The sequence below is a fragment of the Muscardinus avellanarius genome, assembly GCF_963383645.1.
Source record: "Muscardinus avellanarius genome assembly, chromosome: 7".
NCBI lineage: Eukaryota > Metazoa > Chordata > Mammalia > Rodentia > Gliridae > Muscardinus > Muscardinus avellanarius.
Window position 1 is genome coordinate 116,760,850 of NC_137793.1, and position 26,724 is coordinate 116,787,573.

At 53.0% G+C, this 26,724-nt stretch overlaps 1 protein-coding gene across 1 annotated transcript in view; it reads left to right on the forward strand.

The window, feature by feature from the left end:
• ILDR2 (immunoglobulin like domain containing receptor 2) overlaps window positions 1–26,485 on the forward strand; it is a gene marked incomplete at both ends in the record, with an annotated part of 58,801 nt that extends 32,316 nt beyond the window's left edge. The window contains 7 exons of the mRNA XM_080698799.1: window positions 5,161–5,213; window positions 8,865–9,011; window positions 9,807–9,983; window positions 17,630–17,743; window positions 22,931–23,147; window positions 24,187–24,643; window positions 26,450–26,485. Of these exons, the coding sequence (XP_080554925.1) occupies window positions 5,161–5,213; window positions 8,865–9,011; window positions 9,807–9,983; window positions 17,630–17,743; window positions 22,931–23,147; window positions 24,187–24,643; window positions 26,450–26,485 (1,201 nt within the window). The remainder of the gene's footprint in view (window positions 1–5,160; window positions 5,214–8,864; window positions 9,012–9,806; window positions 9,984–17,629; window positions 17,744–22,930; window positions 23,148–24,186; window positions 24,644–26,449) is intronic.
• Window positions 26,486–26,724: the final 239 nt, after the last annotated feature.

Sequence of the window (26,724 nt, forward strand, 5' to 3'; positions counted from 1 at the left end):
AGGGCAGTCCCTGCCCCGCTGGGGTTTCCACCCTGCCAGTGGTGCCAGTGGAGGCACAGGCTGGGGGATTGTTGTAGCTGAGAGCTAAGCGCCAGGGCAGCAGCATTACTGTGGTCCTAGAGAGCACGGAGAGCCAGCATGTCCTTGATGCGCCTCACCCAGAAATGAACATCAGAACCTTAAAGAGATGTTCTCTGCCATGAAGTGTGCAAAGATGGCGCTCCATGTCTCCAGAGAAGGCCCCAGGACTAGAGGGAGCTGGTATCAAAAAGGCGAAGAAGGCTCCTGTAGGCAGGTTTGCAGGGAGAGAGTCCTTTGACCCGAGTGAGTCTCCTGGCACAGTAGAACGTAACTAAAACCGAGCTCTTACTCCCACAGCTGGACCAGCTGTGTGAGGTGGGCTGGACCGAGCTCCGGAGCTTCACAAGGGACCAGGCCCTGCTCCCGTTCCCGTCTCCGCCTGGCACAGTACGCACATCTTTGTTGAGCCAACGAATCGAGGGCGGGCGACATTTCGGAAGTGAGCTTCCATGAAATATGTACAGACAGTTCAGTTACAGACAACTCAGGGTCGCAGTGGCAGGAAATGGCAGAAAGAGTTACGTAGCGAAGACGCTACGCTGTTTTATCACAGTGCGTGTTTCTGTTCCGCACACTCAACCCCAAGCATCCGTACGCATCTGGCTGTGGGGTGTCCGACAGCATGGCGCGGGCCGGGCACTTGGGTATGTGCGTGCGTCACTATTAGCATGCCTTTCTCGTTTGGAGTATTCATGTGGAAATTTCTTAAAAGTAATGAATTTTGCAAGGTTTGGAGAAAACTGTTTGGATGCCGGCACGAAAACTGTATTTTTCACTGATGTTCGAGCTTTGCTTTGAAAAGAGTAAATGCAGCCTTGTATCTGCGGGGTCTGCTTTATATGCTCTCCGCAGACATTAAAGCGCCTCGTAATTGCCGCTCTTAAACGAAGTCTTGGAAGAATAACAGTGATTTACAAGTGTTGGAAGAGCGCTGCTGGAATCTGGGATGCGTCTGCTGCCACTGCTTAGTCGCCCTGCCATCAGACCTCTGGGTAGACTAGAAGAAAAGACAGCACGTTTCTAAGCGGCAGCAGCATTTCCTGGGAATTGTTATGCAAGGAGTGGAAAGCAGCGTGATTCTCAGAAGCAGAGGGTCCAGAACAGGTCCAATTTTTAAAATGCCTTTAGCTCTAATAAAATACAAGTCATGGTGTAAAAGCCAGAGAGCGCCACATACAGTGTGCTGTTGTCACGCTGTCGTCTGTGGTCCCCCAGCCCCTGCTACATTCTGAATTCCAAAGACATTTAGTTCCCCCGCTGCAGTGCAAGATCTAGTCACCGGTGCCCCTGGGGCAGACCCCGAGGTGCATCATGGGACGCTTCGCCTTCTGAAGCATCCGCTATTGACTGCAGCTTCGGGGAAGAGAAGCAGGTGCAGCCCTCCTAGAGTCACAAGCTCCGTCAGTTTCCCATCCAGTTTATGATGTGATCCGTCCTTATTTTAATTTTCTTTTCATTTACAAAAGTTAAAAGTCTAACTGGGAGGCATGGTGCACACCTGTAATCCCAGTACTTGGGAGGCCAAGACAGGAGGATCGCAAGTTCAAGGACAGCCTCAGCAATCTAGTGCGACTCTCAACAACCTAGCGAGACTGTTTCAAAACAAAAAGAAAACCAAAATGGGCTGAGGGTGTAAGCTCAGAGGTAGAATGCCTTTGGGTTCAATCCCCAGTACCGCAAAAATAGATGGAAATATAAATAAAGTAGATGAAAAGTTAAAACGTCTAGAGTAAACAAAGCCCCTTCATACTGATTCTGGCTCCTCAGAAAAGAGAAGGCTAACAGTTCGGTGTGTGATGCTGTTGTAGTGAGGTTTCAATTTGAACACGGGTATCTAGATCTCCTGTTCAAGCTTCCTGCATGTGGAAGTGTGCTAGGACACGTAGGGCCGCCCAGACAGCCTGTGGGGGAGCCGGCTTTTGTGCTTCTCCACCCAGAAACCTATTGCGGTGTGTACACGTAGCCTTTCCGGGCATACTCAGGATCCTAAGGCTGTGCAGAGCCCACACGTGTCAGTGCTCTTGGTGATTTCTACAGGCAAATTACTTCTCCTTTTGAGGTCTGGGCTTCTCATGTGTAGAAGGGGCTGGATATAGTGCTACTAGCAACAGAGCCTCCCTGACCACCGGGACTCCCAGCCACTGCTTCTCCAGCATCGCATCCTCTGCAGCTCCCACACAGGCACGGTCTCCTCCTGGAATGTGTGCACTGTTGCAGTTAACTACCACGTAACCAATGTCCTAGAAGGGCCTGCAACCTGGCAGCTTCTATCAACAGCATTTCTATCTGAATCTAGTGATTTGGACCACAGCACACTCAGAGACAATCACAAATCTTGAGTACGCCTGAGGACCAGCTAGTAAACACAAGAACGCTTCTCACTTCACTGGCTGCCACAAGAGATCTCTTCAGAAGTACTAATTGTCCACACTAGTAAATAAATAAATAAAGCTCACAGCAAAAATTTACCACTAAGTATCTGATGACTGGCTTGCTCACAAACGCTGTCTACTGATTTCTTGATCTGTGAGAATCATGTCTTCCAAAGATGTCCAAGACCCCAGATTCTCCAGCCTGTGCCCAGCTGAGCGTTGTCTTGTAGGGTTTCCAGGAGACGCCTGCATGGGGCCATCCCTCTCGTCTAATCGCCCACTTCGGTTTCGGCTCCAGCGCCCTGTCTGGGCTCCTACCTGAGGGAAGTGTGTAGGCTTCAGGGGCTCCTCCAGCCTTTGGTGAGGCTTGGGCCCGAGGCCAGCCGCCTCTCCAGCCCCACTTGACTCCCACTGGTCCCTCTAAGGGGCCTTGCAAGTACAGAGCCATCTTAGCAGGCCACTGTGCAAGAGGGAGGAAAGAGAGATGGCGGTGCCAGCGTCACCCTTGCAGTTGGCCCACGTCACCCATGCTGCCGCAGCTCCCTTGCCATTACACATCTGCCAGTCCTCATGTGGCGCTGTCACCCTGCAGGAGACATGACCGAGGTGCACGGCACCATGTCAGCCTTCAGTGGTTGAGGAGAGCCAAGAAAGGTGCAAAGAGACAACAGAGGTCTCCTGACACAGCATCCTCCTCTAGTGTCCTGGAGGCTGTCCGCGAACCTGTGAGCCTCCTGTCTCAGCCTCCCAAGCACTGGGATTATAGGTGTGGGTCACCACACAGCTCTTTTTTTTTTTTAAACAAAAAAGTATTATTTTTAAATTTTTCATTAGAACTTTTCTCTGGGGTGTCTTATAGAGGAAGGGACTAGTGACCAACCATGACCTTTAGACACCAAATGTAAACTCCACTCGGGACCTTTTCTCTTATGTGCTTAAACAAGCCACAACAGGAAAAAGTTGTTTTCTAAATGAGCCAAATCCATATGCATGAATTTTGTTTTTATATGTAGGATTGTGAATGGATGTATGAAAATGTAGATTGTGAATATTTGTTAAGATTTTTGTTTTTTTCAATCTGGACAATTAGGACTTCTAAATATAGCTCTTGTATCTAGTTAAATAAGAAATTTTGCTTGTGTGTGCTGTCTAGTACTCAAGCCTACCAATGCTTTAGACATCCCTGGATGCACTGTGATCCAGTCATTAATTAGATTCACGACACACATCACTGATGGTGCAAGCTGCCAATGTGTAGGCCCTGGAGCTGCGCTGTCCAATAGCCACATGGACTTGCTTCAGCCTTGAAATGACAATCTGTTGTTGATACTGGTATTAGTAAAAGTGTATATATTAATTATATATTTTTACTTTGTTATAATAATAGTAACCATAATTCTTGTTGGTACCGGGGCTTGAACCAGGGTGCATCCTACCTCTGAGTCACACCCTCAGTCTACTTTCTCATTTTTGTTTGATTTTGAAACAACAGAGTCTGGCTAGGTTTCTGAGAATCTTAATCCATTGCTGAGGCTGTTTGAACCCGTGATCCTCCTGTCTCAGCTTCCCAAGCACTGTGATTACAGGTGTGTGCCACCATGCCGGCTCCTTTTATATTTTCAATTTTAAAACAAGATCTTACTAGTTGCAAGAGTCTCGCTAAGTTGCCAAGGCTGGCCTCAAACCTGTGATTCTCCTGTCTCAGCCTCCCAAATACTTTTTTCCCCCTGCTTTTGGCATGTAATTAATTGCTAGTAAAGCTACAATTAGCCACGCGGCTGGTCGGATTGTCCTGGGGACGTTTCTCATGCACTTGAATGAAGAAGGGTCAGTAGGGTGCTTGAGGGTCCCCTTCACCATCGGGAGCCTGGGGAGGGGCTCTGGTTGCTTCCTATCACGGCTGACTAGTTTATCAGCAAGGCTACAGGGTGGTGGAGAGGCCACGCCTTTACCCTGATGGGAGAATACGGTGACAACATTCTGAATATCTTTCTAGCAAGTGGGCTTGTTTCAGCAAGGCCTGATCCTCTCTCCCACCTCCTCCAGCATCTTTCCTGCCTAGCTCTTTGCCTCTGGAGCCGTGAGGGGCACCTGTTCCGACACCAGCCTTCGGCGTCTGTGCCACATCGTGCAGAAGGCACTGGGCACAGACAGTGCCAGCTGCGGTGCCATATGGAGAAGCCGTACCATATACATATGCACGGAGCAGTTCCGAAGCCAGAAGGAGCGGAGAGGCGCACGTAGCCGATCTCACTGGATCTTCCCTTGCCTTTGAAGCTTTGATCGTTGAAATATCTTCAGGCCATAAATAGATTCATGTAGCAAGATAATTCCGATTTAAAACAAATCTGTACTTTTGTTTGTATATGGACATAGGACAGTGTATGGATGTATGAAAATGTGGATCGAACGTTTGGCTACAGATGGGTTTGACTCGCCGCGAAGTGTGTGGAGAGGGCGTCTAAGGGAATGGGGAAGGGGCACGTCGGGCTGCTCCAGCAGGGCTTTCCTATGGGCCTGGAGAGGAAGCCCAGTGCCTGCTTCCATCCATTTAGGTTCAGACGCCACTAGCCGGCTCCTGGAGAGGGCCGTGCCACCGAGAGTGTGGTGGCCGAGGAGGGATGGCACCTGCGGGGGCCCGGCCCGCGGCGTGGCCCTTTGGAGTAACCGCTTTCCTCCTTCTTCCTCTTGCGCTTTCTCTAGGCAGGACAGGGCTGCTTGCCGACCTCTTGCCCAGTTTTGCAGTGGAGATTATGCCAGGTATTCCGTCATTTAACTCCTCGTGTGCTGAATCCGCTGTCACTCCGTCTGTCTCGCTCCTGCATTAGCCACTGATTGCTTGTTTAATAATGTATTTGTGTGTTTGTCTATATGTGTCTGTGATCTCCAGGATGAACTGAGCCCACTAGAATAGTCTTTGAATTGTATTCCTTCTGTTCCTAAGCCCCAAGAGAAAAATGACAATTAAAAATAGGCCCAGCTGAGAACCCAGTCCCTCGGAGTCAGGATCTTTGGTAATCCCCCATCCATCTCAGTACTTCAGCTGTGCCCAGAGAACCATGGGCATGCTTAATGGTCTCCTTATTTATCTGCAGTTCTTATTCCTATTTATTTATTTATGTTGTGCTAGGGATTGAACCCAAGGAGCATTTTACCTACAAGCCAAACCTTCAGACCTATTTTATTATTTCCTTGGAAACAGGGCCTTGCTAAGTTGCTGAGACTGCCCCCAAACCTGTGATCCTCCTGTATCAGCCTCCCACTTACTGTGTGTGCATGCACACATGCGCCCGTGTGCATGTTACTGGGATCAAACCCAGGGACATTCTACCTCCGAGCCACACCCCAGCCCTATTTTATTTATTGTATTTATTTATTTATTTATTTATTTATTTTGCGGTACTGGAGATGGAAGCTTGGGGCATTCTACCTCCGAGCTACACCCCCAGCCCTATTTTATTTATTGTGTTTGTTTGTTTGTTTGTTTATTTATTTATTTATTTTACAGTACTGGGGATGGAACCCAGGGGCATTCTACCTCTGAGCTACACCCCCAGCCCTATTTTTTTATTCTTTATTTTGAAACAGGGTCTCACTGAGTTGCAGAGGGCCTCACTAAGTAGCTGAGGCTGTCCGTGAACCGCGATCCTCCGGTCTCAGCCTCCCATATTTTTTTAATTTTGAAACAGGGTCTCACTGAGTTGCAGAGGGCCCTTCTAATTTGCTGAGGCTGTCCTGGAAACTGATCCTGCTCTCAGCTCGTCAAGGACTGGGGTTCCAGGAGCACACCACCACGCCGGCTCCTTATTCCTTTTTATGTTTTTGTTGGTTATTATACAGTCACGTCACTCCAGGTTGCTTTTTATATTGTTATCAAAACTGTTTTCAAACCTTAGGAAAGCTATACCTTCCTTCACCCTTAAAACTACACATTCACAGACCTGTATTGCTTTGTATACAATTTAAGGGGCTTATCAGCCACCCCCCCAACACACACACACTCTCACACTCACACTTACACACACACACACACACACACACACACTTCACACACACACTCACACACACACACACAGACTCATGCTCCATAGATCCCAGGGCCACATGACAAGGGCACCTGCGCCCAGGGCACGTCCTGGCCTCCAGGTGTAGCCACAAGGACACACGCAGCCTGGACAAGCCGCCAGCTTGGTGCAGCTCAGGAGCGAGGAGGCTTAGTAGGAAGGGAGAGGGAAGCAGGGAGAGAGTGTGTCCAAAGTCAGGGAGGAGGAGGAAGGGGCGGCTCGGCCTTGCTTTGGAGAGTTTGGGGAGCTTCCGAATGCCACAGAGAGATTAAAAACTATTCCTGGCCATTGGTTTTGGCTGGATTCAAGTTTTAAGAACCATCCTGAGCCTTCATAGTCAGCCTTCACTAAGTATTCCCCAGGAATTCTTTCTGTCCTTTTCCATTATCTGGCCAACTCTAACCTAAGTAATAAGTCTTAGTAATGTTGCACCCAAGGACATACATAGGTGTCTCTTTGTAAACCCCTCTCGTCAAGAGTTCCTTCGTGTGTAAACATTTGCACACACACACACACACACACACACACACACATGCACACACACACAAAACCAGTATTACACCGTAGTGTTTCAGGCTAGCTTTCATATCTCCCAGGCCTTCATATCTGGCCGTGTCCACCTGAATTCCTCTCCTTTGACTTCAAGAGTCCTTTCACAGATAATATTCTTTTGCTCCACAAAAGTAACCTGCCAGTCTTCTTTCCTGGACTGTCAACCCAAGCCGTAGCCCTTACTCAGCACAGCTCATTTAGACCCGGGGCCCATGTGGATCTCGGGCCACACTGTGCTGTTAGGATGCTTCTGAGGCCTCTGCCAGAGCCTTTCCCTGCACCACCCTCAGAAGAATGCTCCCCAGGTCAGGCCGGCAAGGCGCAGAGCCTTCTTGGCGCCTCCTGGAAGGGAGGCGACTTGGTTAGTCTGTGTTTCAGATGGGTAAGTGAGAAGAGACATTCAGGAGAGATAAGTTCCTTGTTTTCTCTTTGAGGAAATGACATTCTAACTGAAGGTCAAATGATTTTATCATTACCACACACCTCTGATGTAACAAACAAAAAAATGTCATGTTCTCAAGCTCCAAACAAGATGTCCATTTAATTGAAGGAATATTTAATAATTAAAATCTCAGAAAAAAGGATGTGAACTTGTAAAGGCATTTTTGGTAAGATAGCTTTCAACCAAAATAGATTGCTTTGGACTTTTGGCTCTTAAAGGAAAGATGGCTCGCTTCCGTCTGTCCAGGCCCCAGGAGAAGTGGGTCCTAGAGCTGTGTCCCAGTAGGATGATACCACGTTGGGTCACCTGAGGGCCGCAGCCACTTTTACCAATTCTAAGCCAAACAGAATTTGTTTCCTTCTCACTCTTCCAGGTGGAAAGTGGGGTAGAATTCATGTTCAGCCTCTGGCAGAGCTGTGACTACAGCTGAAGTTAACAAGCACACCAGCCTTATCATCTGAGCCCTGTAGCCCTGGGCCGTGATGGCTGTCAGACATGACCAGCTTAAGTGTGAGCAAACCAGACCCATTCCCTGGGGGCGGGACAGTGCTTCCTCTACTTGAGACTGTCCTTTATCTGGGTTCTGGGTAGCCTGGGTAGCGTGTAGGTCAAAGGCGAGGCTTGGCCCTCAGCTGTGGTGCTGAATACAGGAGGTGTTCACCTGCTTTCACAGGTGTTTGCAGGGCCTGTGCCACCTAAAGGTGGCCTACGTTTAGACGTATACACAGAGCCCCTTTTTCAGGACTTAAACTTTCAGAGACAAAATCAACTTGACTAGAAAAGATAGGTTTAGCGGGGCGTGGTGGCACACTCCTGTAATCCCAGTACTGAAGAGGCTGAGACGGGAGGGTCACAAGGCTCAAGGTTGGCCTCAGTCACAGCAACTTAAAGAGGCAATCAGCAACTTCTGTTTCAAATTAAAAAAAAAAAAAGAGGCTAGAATGCAGCTTATAGCTAGAATTTCCCTGGATTCAATCCCTAGTTACACACACACACACACACACACACACACACACACACACACACGTATTCATAGCAGCAGCAGGTGAGGCCCCTCCACCAGAAGGAGTCCCTCTGCTCTTGCCCCGCCTTGGTCCAAACACCACAGTGCGCTGGTGAGCCGAAGCCCCGTCACGCTGTGCTGGTCATTCTGTGTGCCCAGCATGCCATATAGGACCTTCCTCTCTTCCCACACCCCGCAATTCAGCCCCAGCGTTCCTGGGGAGTTGGGCCAAGTCCCTGTAGAAAGGGCCCTCCCGGCCCTCCGGGCCCCCTCCCACAGGGGTCGGTGCTGGCTACAGGGTGTGTGCCCTGCTGCAGCCGCCCCAGCGTGCGTCTCTGTGCGTCCTGCAGAGTGGGTGTTTGTGGGCCTCGTGATCCTGGGAATCTTCCTCTTCTTCGTCCTGGTGGGGATCTGCTGGTGCCAGTGCTGCCCTCACAGCTGCTGCTGCTACGTCCGCTGCCCCTGCTGCCCAGAGTCCTGCTGCTGCCCTCAGGCCTGTGAGTAAGGAGCCTGCGCCCCCGCCCTGCGCCCCCGCCAGGCTGGCCAGCGCCGGCTGACATCCGTCTGCCTCCCCTCCCGCATGTACCTGCACGCTTCGTATCCACACCATCTCCCCACGCATCGGGAATTCCCACGACACTTGGATGAGAGGAAGGACAGGCCCAGAGGGGTGGCTGCAGGACAGGGCGGCCCCCACCCCGGGCATCCAAGCTCAGGAAGCCTCTGCTAACTGCACCCCCAGCAGCCGCCCAGGAGCTGTATTTACTCCCATGATGAAATGGGAATAAACAATGGGGATTTACAGTTTACCTTCCTAGCCAAGCCCCTGTGGCATCCAGGTTGGCATCCCTACCACATACCTGATACATCTGGAGACAGGTACCCACGCATCTCCAGTGGATTTAGGAATGAAGTGGCGTGAGAAGGAGCTGGTTCTAGGAATCAGAGCAGCCCCAAGGAGGCCCATTGCTTGCTCTGCTCCTGGGAAGCGGTCCTGGGTCCTCCTGGGAGCCACCCGCGGCCCCTGTGCAGGACTGCGTCTGTCCTCACCTGGGACGGCTCCGGGACAGCTTGCTGCTCAGTGGCCAGGCACTAACCCTAATTCCTGATGTAGCTGCCTGTTGGAGGAGCCCGGAGCCCAGGGGAGAGTGCTCCAAGACTCATGGTGCCTGGAGGTCAAAGGCCTCAGTGCAGGAGCTCCGCCCGCCAGGACAGGGAGTCCGGGGACTTCTGGTCTGAGGGTCGGGAGGTGGTGGGAAGACCTAATCTCTCACTCTTCATCTCCCTCACAGTGTACGAAGCGGGGAAGGCAGCCAAGGCCGGGTACCCCCCCTCCATCTGCGGTGTCCCGGGCCCTTACTCCATCCCCTCTGTCCCTTTGGGAGGAGGCCCCTCGTCCGCCATGCTGATGGACAAGCCGCACCCACCTCCCTTGGCACCAAGTGACTCCACTGGAGGAAGCCACAGTGGTAAATGCGGCCGCCGCCTGCCCCTGGCCCTCACCCTGGCGATGGGGACAGTCATTGAGGTGTCTGACTTTGGGAACCGGCTGTCTCCATCCAGAGGTGGGGTCCTGCGCTGGGTCACATACCTCTGGAGTGCAGGTCAGGCTTTCCTGGGGCTGCAGGATGTTCCGACCCCTGCATCCTTCCTCGCCTCCGTGTTAACTGAGACTGAGGCAGGGTACCCGTGACTGTTGACCTTTTGCCCGGGGAGTTACCTCACCTGCCTTGTGTCCAGGACTGGGCGAGTACTGGAGGACCAGCACAGTGTGTGGACGGTGGTTTCTCTACGCAGCAGTAAGGCCTCCCTAGGGAGAGAGATGGACCTCTGCTGAAGAGTGTGCCCCTTGGAGTTCAGAGATGAATGCTGGTAGAGTCAGAGGAAGGAGAGATTTGCCCGGGCCTGGAGGAGCGTGTAGGTTTGGGAAGCGTGGGATGCCAAGCATCCCAGCAGGAAGGCCACCATGCAGAAACCCAGGGCAGGGAGAGTGCAGTGCGGATGGCTGGCACTGTCGGGCTGCGGGACCACCTGGAAGAAGGTGGACAGATGGACGGATGCAGTAGGGCCAGATTGGGGAGGGCGGGGCACCCCTCCAGAAGCACTGGGGTGCAGGGGAGGGAGCTAGAGAGAACGCTGATGCAGGCTAAGCGTGTACAAGGTGGGGTGGGGGAGAGGCCCTGGACCAAAGATTCAGTGTGTTACATGAGCACCAGGCATCAGCTGCAGGCAGTGGCAAGCCCAGGGGCACTTCCCAAGAAGCAGCGAGACGTTTCAGGACAAAGGGAGGCTTCCCAGTGGCCCCATGATCGGCCTCAGGTCATTGTTTGAGGGACTGGCCCGAGTGGGGCAGGATGAATCTGTGCAGAGGAAGGGAGGGAGGAGAGGGGGAGGGGCGGAGGGGATAGAGCCAGGCAGTAAGAATGCAGCTTTCCTGGAGGCTCTGAAGGGGGTAACAGGGCAGCACAGGTGGAGACTGCAGGCTTGTGGAAGGTGGTTGTTAAGCCCCACTGAGGATGGTGAGTCAGACATTTCTCCCTCCGAGAGTCTGGACCGCCTTGGGGGGAGTTGGGGGAGGCACCCAGGCACTTAGCACCGAGCGGAGATCCTCCGCGCGGAATCTGTGTCGGTGTTTTTCTCTCCCTGGAACTATTAGTGGAATTCTGACGTCTGCGGCTGGGAATGAGTCACAGGCTGCGAGGTAGCCGTTAATGATCAAGGACACACAGAGAAATTAGATAAAGACGGCACGGTCCCGTCCCCATGGGATGGCGTGGGCACAGAGATAGCGGCGAAACTTGTGCTCATTATTGGCTTCTTTTCCCTTCCTCCCTAATCTCCTTTTCTTTCCTCCCCCCTTGCTTTAATTTAATGGATGATCATAATAAAAAGAGTCCTGTTCAGAGAATGGCAAACACTTCCTCTCTCTTGTGTGAACCCCTTCGCAGCCCCTGGCTGCCGCAGCATAATCACTTCCGATCGCACTCATAACCAAGTGCGATCGGAAGTGGCCTTAGAAATAGGAGACCATACCACCCCAGGGAACAAGAAGCCCCCAAGTAGGGCGGTCAGTTCTGGGTGGGCCAGGTGGCCGGCCTGGTGGCTTCTGCAGGGGCGCAACCTCTCCGTCTTCTGTGCCTTCTTCCCTTGATGACTGCGGTAGTCCAGGGACGTGATGGAGAAGGGTGTGCCTCGCCCCACGCGTTCCTCGTTTCCCAGGAATGAGAAGTTCCCCAGGAACTCCTCCCGCCGTGGGCCGGCTTCCTCTGCATTCTGTGGCAGGAGCTGTTCCGTGTCCATTCCTAACTCAGGTGGGCTGGCACTAATCAACACTCCCTTCTTGGGCCCAAACAACTATTTGTCTTGGAAGTGAACAAAATCAGGGCTCTGTGAGGCAGGAAGCAGAGCAGAGGTGGCGCCCTGTGTCCACCACAGCCCACCTGGACCAAATATCAGTACCAGGACAGAGTTGTTCGTGGTCCCCCAGGACACGTGTCTGTGCTCATGGTCCCATGGGCAGCGTTAGTGATGGCTTCTGGCTAGTTCTCCTTTAGATAGGTGGCTTAGGCCAATGCAGATTATTCTTTAAAGAATGCTAAAAATGTTAGGAGATGCTGATTTATAAAAATGCAAAGTTAGCCTTATTTATATGTCTCTGCTACTTCACGCACGGCAGGGTGATCGTCTAGCACGTCGTTTTCAGGCTACCTTTGTACATGGCGCTCTTTGGGACCCTCTGCCGTCGCACAGGTGTCTGAGGAGCAGGCGTGGCATAGCTGTGGCTTAGCTAATCAGAGAGGCAAGGATGCCCCGCTGTCCTCCTGTGTCTCTGGGCCCATCCAGGCTAGCGGCAAGGCTGTCTCTTTACAGAATGTCCACACTCCGCTATGCCCCTGCCCCTCTCCTCCTCACAGCAGACTCCTCCAAAGAGTTTTGGCTATTTAATGTTTCTCTGTCCTCTGTTCTCCCCAGTCAGCTAACTCCTGTCTTGCTGCTGCTCCCAGCCCCCCGGGAACAGCTCTGCAGCTTCCCTGGCCAGGTCTCCCGGGGGCTTTTCAATCTTCGCCTTGGTTGCATCTCAAGAGCACAGACCAGCCCTTTGTGACCACCGTCCTCCGCTGCTCTGAGCGCTGTTCTTCGTGGTTGTCTCGCTGTTCCTCCTCCGTGGGTCTCCCAGCTGTCGGTATTCCCATTTCATCCTCCCCGGGAAACCCCGAGTTCTCCAGGCTGCGGTCTTCTCTGTGCTAAGTCTGTCCTCTCCTCGGTCCCCTAGATTCCACACCTCTGGGCCTCTCCACCCAGATGTCCTTCAGACTTTGAACCCTGCCTCTCTGAAATCCGCTGCGTCTCCACTTGAGACCAGATCCTGCGGTCCCATCTCAGTGCATGGCTCCGTGCCCTCCTAGGGGCCAGGCCAGAGTGGGGACTTCATCCTTATCCCTCCCTCACGGTGAAGGTCACCGTGTCCTGCTTGCCCCTCGGGATGACCCCGTGTTGGCCCACTTTGCCCCATCCCTGCTGCAGCCGCCTGGTCCCCACCCCTGTGCCCTCTTCCCTTGATGAACGCAGTGGCCATCCCCGCCCGGCCCTTCCGCACCTACCCTGCTCGCTCTAGCCAGCCCGCCTGGCCTCCACTCATCTCACGCGCAGGAGAATTGAGGAGACACGTACGGTGTTGAAATGTCATTTTCAAAGTTAATAAGGATATGTCTATATATAATCCAGGCCTACTGTACGTATACAGAGAATCTGCACATTTCAAGAATCACTTCGCCCACAGTTGAGCTGCTGTCGTCGGGGGCGGATGTGGCGGCTGCGCTCAGCCTCTCTTGTTTGTTAGGTAGGGCAGGGAGACCGAGGCTATATCCATGGAGGCCTACCTCAGAGACTTCCTTTGCAAGTCTTCTAAGTTGGAGTTTTGCCTTTAAAGGGGAAATTAGCCAAAAAATAGTTAAGCCATAATTGGGTCAAAAGTATCATTTCAAATCCTTTAACGATAAGAGTTTTTGAAATCATAGTTCGACACCAAAGGGAGTAAATACTCCCGCTGCTCCTCCCCGTAGAGCAGGCGCTGGTGAGGCTGGTCGATTAGAAATTAGATCAGCTGAGGTGTGAAGACAGCACTGCCAAGGGACTCGGCCAGAGCCAACCTGAAGATTCAGCAAGTCCTCCAGGGCCTGTGCAACACATCCCAGGAGAGGAGCCTCCTTCCAGATGAGCTGGCTTTGGCCAGTAGCCTGCAGCGTTTCTTGTTCAGATAGTGCTGCACATCAGAGTCTCTGACCTTCTGACAGATCCCAGATAAAAATCAATCCAGTGCTATTCCAGGTACCTTCAAATCAAGACACACTTGATGGACGCCCATTCATTTCCCTGCCCTCGAGGAGTTTACAGTCTAGAGGAGTGATGGCTCGGGCTTGTGACCAGAGGTGAACGGAATAAGAGATACAGGGCAGTGATGTCAGGACTGTGGTCTTGACGAGGTGCAGGGCTGGGAAGGAAAACCTCTGGAGAGGAGGGCTCGAGAGAGGCTTCCTGGGGACTGGTGTGCTCTCGAGCGTATGCCACACAGAGCCAGATTCTACCAGGATGAGAGAATAAGTTAGTGTTGGGCACAGCAAACTTAGAGCTTACCGTGAAAACAAAAGCAGCAGTGGCAGCCCACACCTTTTAAAGGGAGTTTCCTTTGCCTAGATTTTGTTGCTGAGACCAAATGGATTCTGGCTCTGAAGTCTAAAGATCAATACTTTGCCTCTGTTTTTTCTGACAAATAGGAGGAAATAAGAGTTCCTGAGGCCGGACATGGTGGCCCACGCTTGTAATCCCAGTACTTGGGAGGCCCCGAGACAGAAGGATCGCAGGTTCATGGCCACCCTCAGCAATGTAAATGTAGAGCAAGAGTGAGACCCAGCTTCCAAATTAAAAGAGAAGAAAATAGGGACGAGGGTATAGCTCAGTGTTACAATGCCCCGGGTTCCATTCCGAGTACCCTCCCCCAAAGAAGAGCTTCTGGAGTCGTGGGCTGCCGTGGCTGAGAAGTCAAAATCGGAAGTATCGATCAGTGAAGCATCTTTATAATGGCAGTGGGAAAAGACATAACTGTTCGTTTGAGGCTGTAGCTACTGGGACTTGCAAAGACCCGATACACAGTCAAATCTGTGTCACAACAAGGAGTGTAATTTTTATTTTTACAATGACACAGAAACAATCTCAGCTCCAGTCCAAGTTGCGTTTAACTGAGGAGCTCCAGCTGTTGCTCAGGGTAGCTGCCGTATCTCTTCGCCAAGGGACAGCTGCTGCGTGGACCCAGCCACCCCTTCCCCACCATGATCTTTATCTCAGTTTTACTGAGTCTTCACTCAGAAGTGCTGCACTTAGGAAGAATACCTAGACGAAGCCACTGCCACAGGGAGAGCAGGCCCTTTCCCTAAGGCCAGAACCATCCCAGTGTTCTCAGAAAATTCACACTGACCACAAACTAACCCGAGCCCTGCTGCTTCCTCGGACTACCACGCAGGCCTTGCCCTTCCTGCTCAAAATGCTCCAAGATGCCACTCACACGGCCTCATCTGCCATATCACTTTGTAATCCATGACATGTAATTTCTGTTCCCAGTTTCTCTCCATCCATCCACCCATCCATCCATACACCCATCCATCCATCCATCCATCCATCCATCCATCCATCCATCCATCCATCCCTGCTTTCATTCATTCACTTGAATGCACGTGGTTTTGAGCATCTATAATGTGCCAGGCTCCATGCTAGGTGCTAGAGATGTGGAGGGACAGACACCTAGTACTTGTCTTCAGGAAGCTGTTCCTCTGTAGATAGACATTCTGCTGAAATACTCCTTCTAAAGAACGTATCCGCCCGTCCCGCTCCCAGGCTGGCAGCACTTCAGCGAGTATTGAGGAAGGGCTCACATAGGTAAGCACAGTCCCAGGCACGTGGAGATGCTGACCGCTAAGGCTTCTTTTCCTTCAAGAGGAAGGAATACTGGAGAAGATTAGACAGTTCATTAAATGACTCAAAACAAACTAGAATATACGAAGACCCTTAACAACAGTTTGAGCTGACTGATCCGTAGATTAGGAAAAAGATTCCAACAGAAAGAGATAAAACTGCCCTAGCTAGAGCATCGAGGGACGTCCTTTGGACAAGGTGTGTGAGCGGCCTGTAATAATGACAAAGAACTCCCAAGTGCCCCACTGATTTGCTCTATGGTCCTCTCTTATTTAAAAGCTTACTCAAAGCGTGTGGAGTGTTCCTTACATGAGAACCGAGTCCTGATGGGCCGTCATTTATTTGGGACCCGTCAATCAGCACCAGCAGCATGCCCACAAGACGCCTAGCCCTGTTCCCAGCCCTGCACCCTGCCCGTCAGCCATAACTGCCTGGGTGCAGACATAGCATTTCGTGGGATAATTGCATTTTAATTGAACTGTCTGTACCTCTCTGGAAACGCCTCTGCAGAGACAGGAGAATGTGTAGCTTGATAAAATTATTTCTCCTAATAATTGCTTCTGCATAAGGATTAGGGACCTAACCTCTGGGAAAAGGTGCCACTAAAAAACATGTGCTGAGACCCATTAATTTTTCTTTTCCAAGCAATTTCTCAATCTGAGGCGGATGTGCACTGCCCGGGTCTCCTGCGTAGAAAGTCAGTGCACCTGCAAATGGGTGTGTGGGCGGCTCTCTGCCTTCAGTGCTGCCAGCAACTAGATAGCTCATGGCGGTGGGGTTGGGGTGGGCTTTGCCCACAATGAGGGTCACCTCCCCGGAGACTGTGTGCCAGGGATTTCTCCGGAGGCACCAGTAGCTGTGTGAGTTCTCCTATGGCATCTCCCCTCTTTGGGAGCAGGGGGTCCCGGGTTGGGGCAGTCCCTTCTAGCCCTCTGCACAGTTCTCCTGACAGGAAGCGAGGACCACACCACACACCACAGCCATCTCCCACTTGGGGCTGTGTCTTCTTCATCTACCTTTTTTTTTTTAACACTCTCCTCCTAGACTCTGGAGGGGCAGGATGTCCGTGTAGTTACCAGTCAATGAGGGCTCACCCTCCAGCCCTGGTGCTGCCCAGTGACTCCTGGAGAAGACAGCACATCCCCCTGAGCTCAAGCTTTCTCAACAACAAATCAGCTGCTAATAGTATTTCCTGGAGCGGTGTGCGGAGTGAGCACGTGTGCAACATTTACCACGGTGTCTGGCACATCCCGGTGCCTCCCCTCCGGTGTTGCCCAGCTCCCGCGTCTGCCCCATTCCACCGTTCCTTCCTCTCTTTCATTTTTTCCCCTTTACCTTCTCTGTGCTTTGGGGCTGCTGATGTCTGGTCACCCCGGGATGATACTGAGCTAGACGGATGCTTAAATGCCGGGGGCTTAGACAGCCTTTGACCTTGACAAGGCCCGTGAAGGAGACGCTTTGGTTTTTTATTAAGCCCTGAAGATAGCACCTGCTTGTCACCACATAGCAGCAGGTTTAATTAGTCGTGTCTAAAATTTGGTATTCCTTTTCCTAAAAGGAAAGGCTGGAGGGATAACATGGAGCCGTGCTTAGAAACCCATGTGTTTGCCTCGTTCTGTGCCTCTACGTGTATAATCCAGAATCTAATATTAGTGCTCAGGCACCACCCAGTTTAAGGTATTTTGTGCCGTCTCCCTGGCGACTAGAGGCTGTCAGGCCACCTTTACGGAGGTCCCTGATGTGTGGACATCTGCGCTCCTCCCACCAAGCGGAGGTGTGAGCCTCAGACGCCAGCGTCCTCAGTCTAGAAAGTGGTTTTTAATGTGTGTGCCCTGCTCCCTCAACTCGAAGGCCGAGAGGTGAGCGTTCAGCGGTGCTGTAGGATGTCAAAAAATCAAGACGCTCAGGGTAACACCTGACTGAATTCCCACAAAGGGATTTTGTTGCTGACCGTGGGTCTGCTGTTCCGGGGCACCTCTGGCAGAGGAGCTCTGAGACGTGGTCTTGCAGGTGTAGGGACAGGTTTAGTCCTGGATGACTGCGGAGCTGCTCTCATCAGGGGCCATGTGCTCTACTTGGTGAAATGAAGGCAGCCTCCTCCTCCTGGTGGTCTCCCTTCTCAGCTCGCCCTCTCCTGCTTCCTCCACAGTCCGCAAAGGGTACCGGATCCAAGCCGACAAAGAGCGGGACTCCATGAAGGTGCTGTACTATGTGGAGAAGGAGCTGGCGCAGTTTGATCCGGCCAGAAGGATGCGCAGCCGATGTGAGCACCTACTAGTTCTGTGTGATCTGTGTGTCCTGCAGGGTGCTGTGGCCTAGAGGACTTGGGGCTCCGCACAGCCAGCAGCCCTGAGCTTGCCAGGCGCTGGGAGCTTCACGCACAGAAGGGAGCAGGGGGCTCTGGTGTGGAGACAGCAGCAGTCATGGACCCCTCATGGGGCCGTCAGTATCGATTGCTGTGGCTTTTCAACTCTAGGGTTAGAACTGTTTTATAAGAACACTTTCCCAGCAAGGCGTGATGGCACACGCTGCTTGTAATCCCACTCGGCATTTGGGAGGCTGAGCCAGGAGGATTGCGGTTTGCGGCCAGCCTCAGCTACTTAGTGAGGCCCTCTGTAACTCAGTGAGACCCTGTTTCAATATAAAGGATATAGCTTGGAGGTAGAATGCCCCGGGGTTTTATCACCAGTATCGCAACAAACAAACAAACAACCACACTTTTTCAGCCAGGCATGGTGCATGCCTATTATCCCTATACTTGGGAGGCAGAGATAGGATCATAAGTTTGAGGCCAGCCTCAGCAACTTAATGAGACCCTGTTTCAAAATAAAAACAAACAAAAGAGAGCTTGGGGTATACACTGGAGGTAGAATGTCCCCTGGGATCAATCCAAAGCACCAAAATAAATAAAACATTTTCCCCCTAAGGCCCCTTTAAAACCTATTTGCAATCATGCCTTCAGATGGGAAACTCCAGCATCTGCCTTTTCCAATATGAGAGGCCCCAGCGCTGAATGGCCCAGTGTCCACCTGCCGCCGTGGGGCCTCCATGAAGGCTGAAGAGTCTAGCAAAAGAGCCGGGCGTGGTGGCGCACACTTGTAATCCCAGCATTCCGGAGGCTGAGACAGGAGGACTGCAGTTAGAGGACAGCCTCAGCTACTACTTAGTGAAGCCCCGTGCAACTCAGTGAGACCCTGTTTTAAACTAAAGAATGACAAGCTGGGCGTAGTGGCACGCACTTGTAATCCCAGCATTCGGGAGGCTGAGACCTGGAGGACCGCGGTTCGTGGACAGCCTCAGCTACTTAGTGAGGCCCTCTGCAACTCAGTGAGACCCGGTTTCAAAATAAAGAATAAAAAATAGGGCAGGGGGTGTAGCTCGGAGGTCAAACGCCCCTGGGTTCCATCCCCAGACCCGCAAAAATAAATAAGTAAATAAATAAATAATGAATAACAAACAAATCTGGCAAGAAGGGGCCACCCTTCCTGAGAGGCCAGCCCCAGGGGTGGCCGCGAGCACAGGCTGCTCCTCCTTCAAAGGACTTCTTAATGACCAAGTCTGTAGGTGCGGCACAGCAGGTGCGGCACAGCGGCCGCCACAGGATTGTTAGGGCAGATTCCAGATTATGGTCTGTCATGGGGCCGAGGATAGGCTGTCAGCGGGTGCTGCGGGCGGGCGGGCAGTGGGGTCACTGTGCACTTTCTTTGAACCCTCCTCTTCTTGGAAGCAACCAGAGGCTTGATGGAATTGTTGGGAAAACAGTCCCAGACTAGAAGAGCTTTATTCAGATTAAGGACAACATATTCCACCCCGTTTGCAATTCTAAATCCATCCTGTCTGCCTTGAAGCCATCGCTGGGGCCTCCCACCACCGACTATAAAAAGACCACTCCAGATTGGAATGTCAGGCATGCAGATGTCACCCTCCTGACAAGCAGTTGTGACGGGTTGTCATGGAGCCCTGGAAGGGGACAGAGTCAGGGATCAAGGGGAAGCCTGGCAAGCAATCTGCGAATCTCACAGCTCAGAGGCAAAGTTAGCTGCAGTTTGAGACAGTCCCAGGTCTCAGGGAAGCTCCTGTCTGCCTTTGTGGACTGACACGGTCACAGGGGCCGCTGGCCATAAGACAGTGGAATCTCAGAGTCGAAGGGACTCTGGAGACGACCCAGGTCAACCTCTGCCATGCAGAGGAGGACATGGAAGCCGGAACCAGGAGCGGAAGCCAGCTCTGCTGAGAGCCAGCCCCGCCATCTTTACAGAAGTGTTTGAGCAAACTGGGCGGGGGAGGGGAGTCCATGGCTGGAGTTTCTGTTGAGACCACGGCCTTCTCCCTGTGGAGCCTCAGAGTGAACAGATGGACTCAGGTGGGGGACCCACAGACAGTGAGGCAGAGAGGGAATACAGGCAGTGAGTCCTCTGGGCCAGCACCAGGCCTGGAGCCCAGCGCGCCTGGCCCACAGGTTAGCATGGCAGCGCCTGCGCGGGAAGGAGAGGGGTGCAGCCTACCCTGCTCTGGGCTGCTGCTCTTTTTCCTAAAGAGCAAAGTAAACCCCAGGGCAGGTCATGGAAAGAGAGGGTGGCGGGATGTGTGTGTGTGTGTGTGTGTGTGTGTGTGTGTTGGTATTGCTGAGGATGGAACCCAGGGACATTCTACCTCCTAGCTACACTCCCAGCTCTATTTTATTTTTTATTTGGAAACAGGGTCTCACTAAGTTGCTGAGAGCCTTGCTAAGTTGCTGCTGAGGCTGGCTTTGAACCTGAGCTATCCTCCTGTCTCAGCCTCCCAGGTGCTGGGATCGAGGTGTGGGCCACCGTGTCCAGTTGGAACAGGATATTCTTGCAAGTCTCATTCTAAAATGATCTCTGGGTTTCAGGTTGCGCAGGGAGTCATGGGTTGGGAGTTTGATGCTTCTAAATTCACTAAGCTGTATAAGCCCTGCTCACCTTGCCCTTAATAAGTTTCGAGCTGCTCTTGGAATATATTTTCTGGTACTGAAGATGGAAATCAGGGACATTGTACCTCCGAGCTACACCTCAGCCCTATTTTTTATTATTTATTTTGAAACAGGGTCTCACTGAGTTGCAAAGCGCCTAAGTAGCTGAGGATGTCTGAACCGGGATCCTCCTGTCTCAGCCTCCCAAATGCTGGGATCACAAGCGTGTATCACCGTGCCCGGTTTCTTGGAATGTTTTTAGTCTGGAAATTCCTAGAGCAGAGACCAGCAAATGCCACCTCCTGGGCCAACAATGTTCCAATTTCTGTTTTTGAAAATGAAATTTTATTGAAACACGGCCGTGTGAATCCACGTGCACCTCACCTACGACTGAGTTCATCCTGGAAGGTCGAGTTGAATACTTAGGACGTCTTTGCTCCCAAAGCTTGGGCGACTCCCTAGCTCTCTGGAGAAAGTTTGCCCATCCACACCCCGGAGCCACATCCTTGGATGTGTGAAGTGGGGGATGCCGATGTTCGCGTTCAACTCGGCAAACATTTTAGTGTAACATACATCCTGGACAGTGTGTCACTGGCGGTTAAAACGGGGCAGTCTTTACTAGCTGGAGAAATGCAAAACGTCAAGTTTTCCCCAGAGCCTGGGGATACTCTGAGCCACCCGTGGGATTTTACAGTGGTCTCCTTTGGTGCATTTTAAAGTTCTTTTCTGTATGGTTCCTAGGGAATCAGAACTCACTGGAATCATGAGAGAGGAAACGTTATAGATTATTTGCTTATTTTTATGCTATTGAGGATTGAGATCTGGTGCATTCTACTTCTGAGCTACATCTCCAGCCCTATTTTGTTTTTTGTTTTGAAACAAGATCTTACTAAATCTCTGAAATCCTCACTAAGCTGTGGAGGCTGGCCTCAAACCTGAGATCCTCCTGTCTCAACCTCCCAAGTACTTTGATCACCGGCATGTGTCACCATGTCTGACTTAGATTATATTAATCAATATAGTATCTGAGTTTTTTTTTCCTTTAAAATAGGCATAAACTAATCCATTCTGCTTGAGAGAGAGAAAAATTTTTTTAGTTAAATTGTGTGTGTGTGTGTGTGTGTGTGTGTGTGTGTGTGTGTGTGTTTTACTGGGGACTGAATCCAGTGGCTTTTTACCTTTGACCTATACCCCCAGTCCTCTTCTTTATTTTGAAACAGGGTCTGAGTTGTGGCGGGCCTCACTAAGTTGCTGCGGCTGGCCACGAACCTGTGATCCTCCTGTCTCAGTCTCTCAGATACTAGGATCACAGGCGTGGGCACCACAGATTGTAGTTCTAACCTACTGATCACATGACTGAACTGAATGGCACTCATGGTAGACTGTGTCCCCGGTGAACAGACCTAGGCGCTGCCTGGGTGGGCAGGGGCAGGACCCTCAAAACCAGAGAGCAACCTGAGACACCTATTTGTGCCTCCTAGATCTTAGCTTGGCTTACTGCTTGCCCCCTAGCCAGGCATTAGCTCTAACAAATGTTGTTTTTAATAATATTTTTGAAGTTCTAATGAAAAGATTTTAGAAAACAAATGGATACAGTTACATTATAAATAAGTTCACTATTTTTAAAGCAAAATGAAATTCAATACATTTCAAAGTTCTATAAATAAATAGGTGGTTGGGGTTTTTTTTCCTCCTTAATTTCCAGACTGTAATTCTGGTCCTTTTTCACAAGTGCTTTGCAAAAAGCTGCTTAGGAAACGAGGCAGCCGTGACGAGATGCCTCCTTGCATTTTGAGGCTGGGACAGAGCAGAATGGAGGCCGGCAGTCCACACAGGCAGCTCACCTCCTTTCTCTCCTCACACCTCCAAAGAGCGGGCCGGCCGCCCTGGCCGCACAGGAGTCCCATGGGGAGGGGAGAGGCCGCCCTGGCTTGGAGGGACATTCCAGGTTGCTGGCTTGGCGTGGGGTCAACGCGAGGTGAGGTGTGTGGACACCAGGCAGGTGTGCACTCTTACCCCGCACTCCTGCTTTGTGGAGAAGGGCACGGTTGGAGGAGGGCGGCGGGGCTCCTCTAGTGTAGGGTGGCCCTGGGTCGGCACACTCCATCTTGGGAAGATCCTGTGATCTATGCCCCCCCCCCTTGCCCCTTTTGTCCCACATGGCTGGGATTATCACAGCTCATCGTAAGGACAAAGAAAAACCTTTGAACGAGGATGATGATGTATGAGGCGGCCAGCTGCAGAGAGCTTGAGTTCTGGGAAGCCTGCCTTAGGTGGAGCAAAAACAATTGTTCTCCCATTCCAAGAACAGAGCACGTAGGAAGCCTCCTTCTGTAAGCAAGCAGGCTCCCAGCTGGAGCCGGTCCTGCTAAGAACACAAATACCACCGGGGCAGGTCCACTGCCCACCCCACGCAGGGCCGCGGTCCTCGCCCAGGGTTTCTGGAGCCGCTGGTCTAACAGAGGTGCCTCCCTGTCCCATGCAGAAAGCCCGTCATGCCTGGTTTTGTCCCCACAGATAACAACACCATCTCGGAACTCAGCTCCTTGCACGAGGAGGACAGCAACTTCCGCCAGTCCTACCATCAGATGCGGAGCAAGCAGTTCCCTGTGTCCGGGGACCTGGAGAGCAACCCCGACTACTGGTCAGGTGTCATGGGAGGCGGCGGCGGGGCCAGCCGCGGGCCCCCAGCCTTGGAGTACAACAATGAGGACCAAGAGCGCTTCAGGCACAGGTGATGGGGGCGGGGGGGGGGGGCGAGAGCCGGCCCTCTGCACACGCATCAAGCCAGGAAGCTGTGACCCCGGGTTCTGAAGCAGCCATTCAAGGCCTTTGGACATGCGTGCTCTAGGCCCTGGTGGGTGGGCCCTAACGTATCTCTGCCCTCTCCATCCATCCACGCATCTATGTAGTGTGTGTGCGCGAGAGACAGACAGACACTGGGGACTGAACCCCAGGTATTCTCCTTCTGAGTTAAACCCCCAGCTCGATTTTATTTCTTATTTGGAAACAGGGTCTCACTAAGTTGCAGAGGGCCTTGCTAAACTGTCAAGGCTGGCTTTGAACCTGTGACCCTCCTGTCTCGGCCTCCCAAGTACTGGGATTTCAAGTGTGCAGCACCACGCCTGGCCCTTTCCATGTATTTTATCCTAGGGCCTAAAAGCAGCCATACATCGTGTCCACCATTCGCAACTGTCTGTCATGTAAGGCCAGCACTCCACCCTGCCGCATTTCATCCTGGCCCTAAAAGGCGGTGCTACGCCTGCCCCACTGTCCGCTGGGGAAAACTCCAGATGCCAAGAGCTTACTCGGGGATAAGACCCAGGAGCTGGGGTTGGGCGGCGGCGGCCATTTTACCCAGTTCCTGTGGCCGCTGCCTCCGAGTGGCACCTTCACTGCTTACGGTCCTTTACCTGGAGGGCCAGCCACGGTCCCGCCAGCCTGCAGCCTCAGGTAGCCTGGCGCTGGGCCCCGAGGGAGACAGGCCTGAGTGTCAGCCCATCTCACAGAGGCCCAGGGCAGGGCTGTGTGCGTTGCCTGCCACGTGGCCTGGAGGGCAGCGGAGGGGGCCTGCACCAGGCCAGGCCACAACACAGCGCTCAGAAGGCCCCTCGCGTGGCACTCGGCGGGGACTGTCTGTAGCCGGGAGCTCCCGGCTGCAGACCGGGCGGCCCTGGCTGGCGCTCGCTGGCTGGTCCAGCCTGGCCGGGCCTCCCCGCGAGGCCGGGAGGGAGGCCGCCTGCAGCCGCTGACCGCGCCTCCTCCGCCCGCAGCCAGCAGCGCTCCAAGTCCGAGAAGCTGTCGCGCAAGAACTTCGCGGCCGGCGTGCCCGCCGTGTCCATGGACGAGCTGGCGGCGCTGGCGGGCGGCTTCCTGCAGGACGGGCCCCGCGGGCGGCCCCCGGCGCACAGCCCCCGCCGGCGGCCCGAGGACCTGCCGCGCCTGGTGAGCCGCACGCCGGGCACCGCGCCCAAGCGCGACCACGCGCGCCCCGAGGGCGGCAGCCTGGAGACCCCGGCGCGGCGGGGCGCCTCCTACTACGCCTGGTCGCCCACGGCCACCTACGAGGCGCTGTCCCCGCGGGACGACGATGACGACGACGAGCCCGAGGACGTGCTGCCGCCCTACAGCGAGCGCGAGCTGAGCCGGGGCCCGTCCTACCGCAGCCGCGACCTGCCCTACCACAGCAGCTCGGAGAAGAGGAGGAAAAAGGAGCCGGCCAAGAAGGCGGTGAGCGGGTGGGGGGACCTGGGAGAGAGACCCTGCTTGATAAGGGGGGCGGGGTGCAGCCCGGAGGCAGGCAGCCCCTGGGCGCCACCCCCAGAACCTAAAGAAGATGGTCCCACGGCTCTGCGTCCTCACCTTCGGTTGCTGTCCTGCGTTTGAGGCGGTGCCCCGGATGCAGGCAGAGGACCAGGTCGGGTGCCCTTCCTACCTCTGCTTTGGGAATTTGTCCCACGCAGGAGGCTGCGGTTCCCCCCAGCCTCAGTATCCAGGCCCAGGTGAAGGCTGGACGCCAGGGCCCTGGAGGGTTAAAGAGGGCAGAAGTCAGGTGATTTGCAGAGGGCGTGGGGCAGCCGATCGGCTTTAAGGAGCGCTTGGCAGCTGACGTGGCGGTGCCCACCTGTAATCCCAGTATTTGGGAGGCTGAGAAGGGAAGATCACAGGTTCTAGGCCAGATGAACTTTAGAGCAACCTGTTTCAAAATAAAAACAGAGTTGGAGTAAAGCCTAGAGGCGCCGCCCGTGCCCGTGTGCACACACACGCATCAGCATTGGGACTCGAGTGCCGTCACGATGCAGGCCTTTGCGTTGGCGTCCGTGGCCAGTGTGTGGAGTGTCCGTACAGGCGCGTGGGTGCACCTCTCGCGACCTCCTGCCTGATCCGGGCGAGGGCTTGCATCTAGCATCGAGTTCCCAAGAGAGGCCACGTCCAGAGCTTAGGAGGCAGGGAAGCTTAGGAGCCAGAGAAGGTTGGGAGCACTGCAGCTCACGAAGGGCGCTGGCCTCTCTCTGACGTGTTGTGGAGTCTGAGCTGAGTCCAGAGGCCTTGCAGGTGTGAGGGAGAGCCTGTGCCCAGCCAGGGCCATCGTGCCTTCCACGGGTGGCCAGACACACACTCCACAGCTTTCTCTCTATTTATTTATTTCTTTGTTTGTTTCTTTCTTTCTTTCTTTGTTTATTTTGCAGCACTGGGGATGGAATCCAGGGGCATTCTACCTCCGAGCTATACCTCCAGTCTTATTTTTTAGTCTTTTTAAAAATTTTTTTGAAGCAAGGTCTCACTGAGTTGCCAAAGGCCTCGCTAAGTAGCTGAAGCTGTCCGGGAACTCGATCCTCCAATCTCTGCTTCCCGAATGCCGGGATTACAAGCATGCGCCACCACGGCCACTCAGCTCTCTCTCTGAATGCCAGAACAGCCTGCTCTTTCCCCCAGCCTCAGAACACAAGACACTGGGGGGGGGGGGCAGTCACAGGTGTCCACAGCGGGTGCCGAGCTGCCTCGGACCCCATGTCTTAGAGACAACTTCCTGTGCCTCTGTCCCCCTCAGTTTCTCTGCCCTCCTAACGTTTCGTCTTTCATGATCCAAAATGGGGGTTTTCTCTAGTGTGTAGTATGGGGAGAAGGAATATAAAAAGAAAAAAAGGTCTGACATGATTATTAATCCCTCCAAAACAATCAAGTGTCTTTTGTTTTATAAACAAGAAAATGCAATGCCCCCGTGCCATGAGTAGGGAGGAGACTTCCAGGGGCTTTCCAGTCTGCGCTGCACCAGCCTCGCCCGGTGCTGTGGCGCTGTGAGGGTCCAGATGTCTTAGGGGTGGGAAATCGCTCTGTGGCCGTGGAGCTGAGTTCTGGCTGGGGTATGCTGCCTTGGGCTCCGCTGGAGGCTGGGCACAGGGCTGCGAGTCCAGCGAGTGCCCCGAGAGCCAGGATTGCCAGCTGCTGACGGCTGTGGCCGCTGCCCAATCCGTTCCGCGGCCGCTTTCCTGAAGTATCTTAAGTTTGACGTTGGTCTCTTTCTGCTTTTCCCAGAGTGACTTTCCAACCAGGATGTCTCTTGTGGTCTGATGTTGTCAAGACCACTCTCTGGAGGACCAGAAATCCGACGCAGACTACAGGAACAAGACACAAATCCAAGATCCAGCAGGCCAGGGCGCTCTGTGGCCACCACCTTGGAAGGTTTGCTGACCTCTGCTGCGGCACAGGATAGGAGGAAGCCTTTCCTTTAAGGGAGGCTGATTCCAAACCTCAGCGCCCGGCCAACTAGTTTGAGAACCTCATTCAGAAAACAACGACATGTTGAGAAC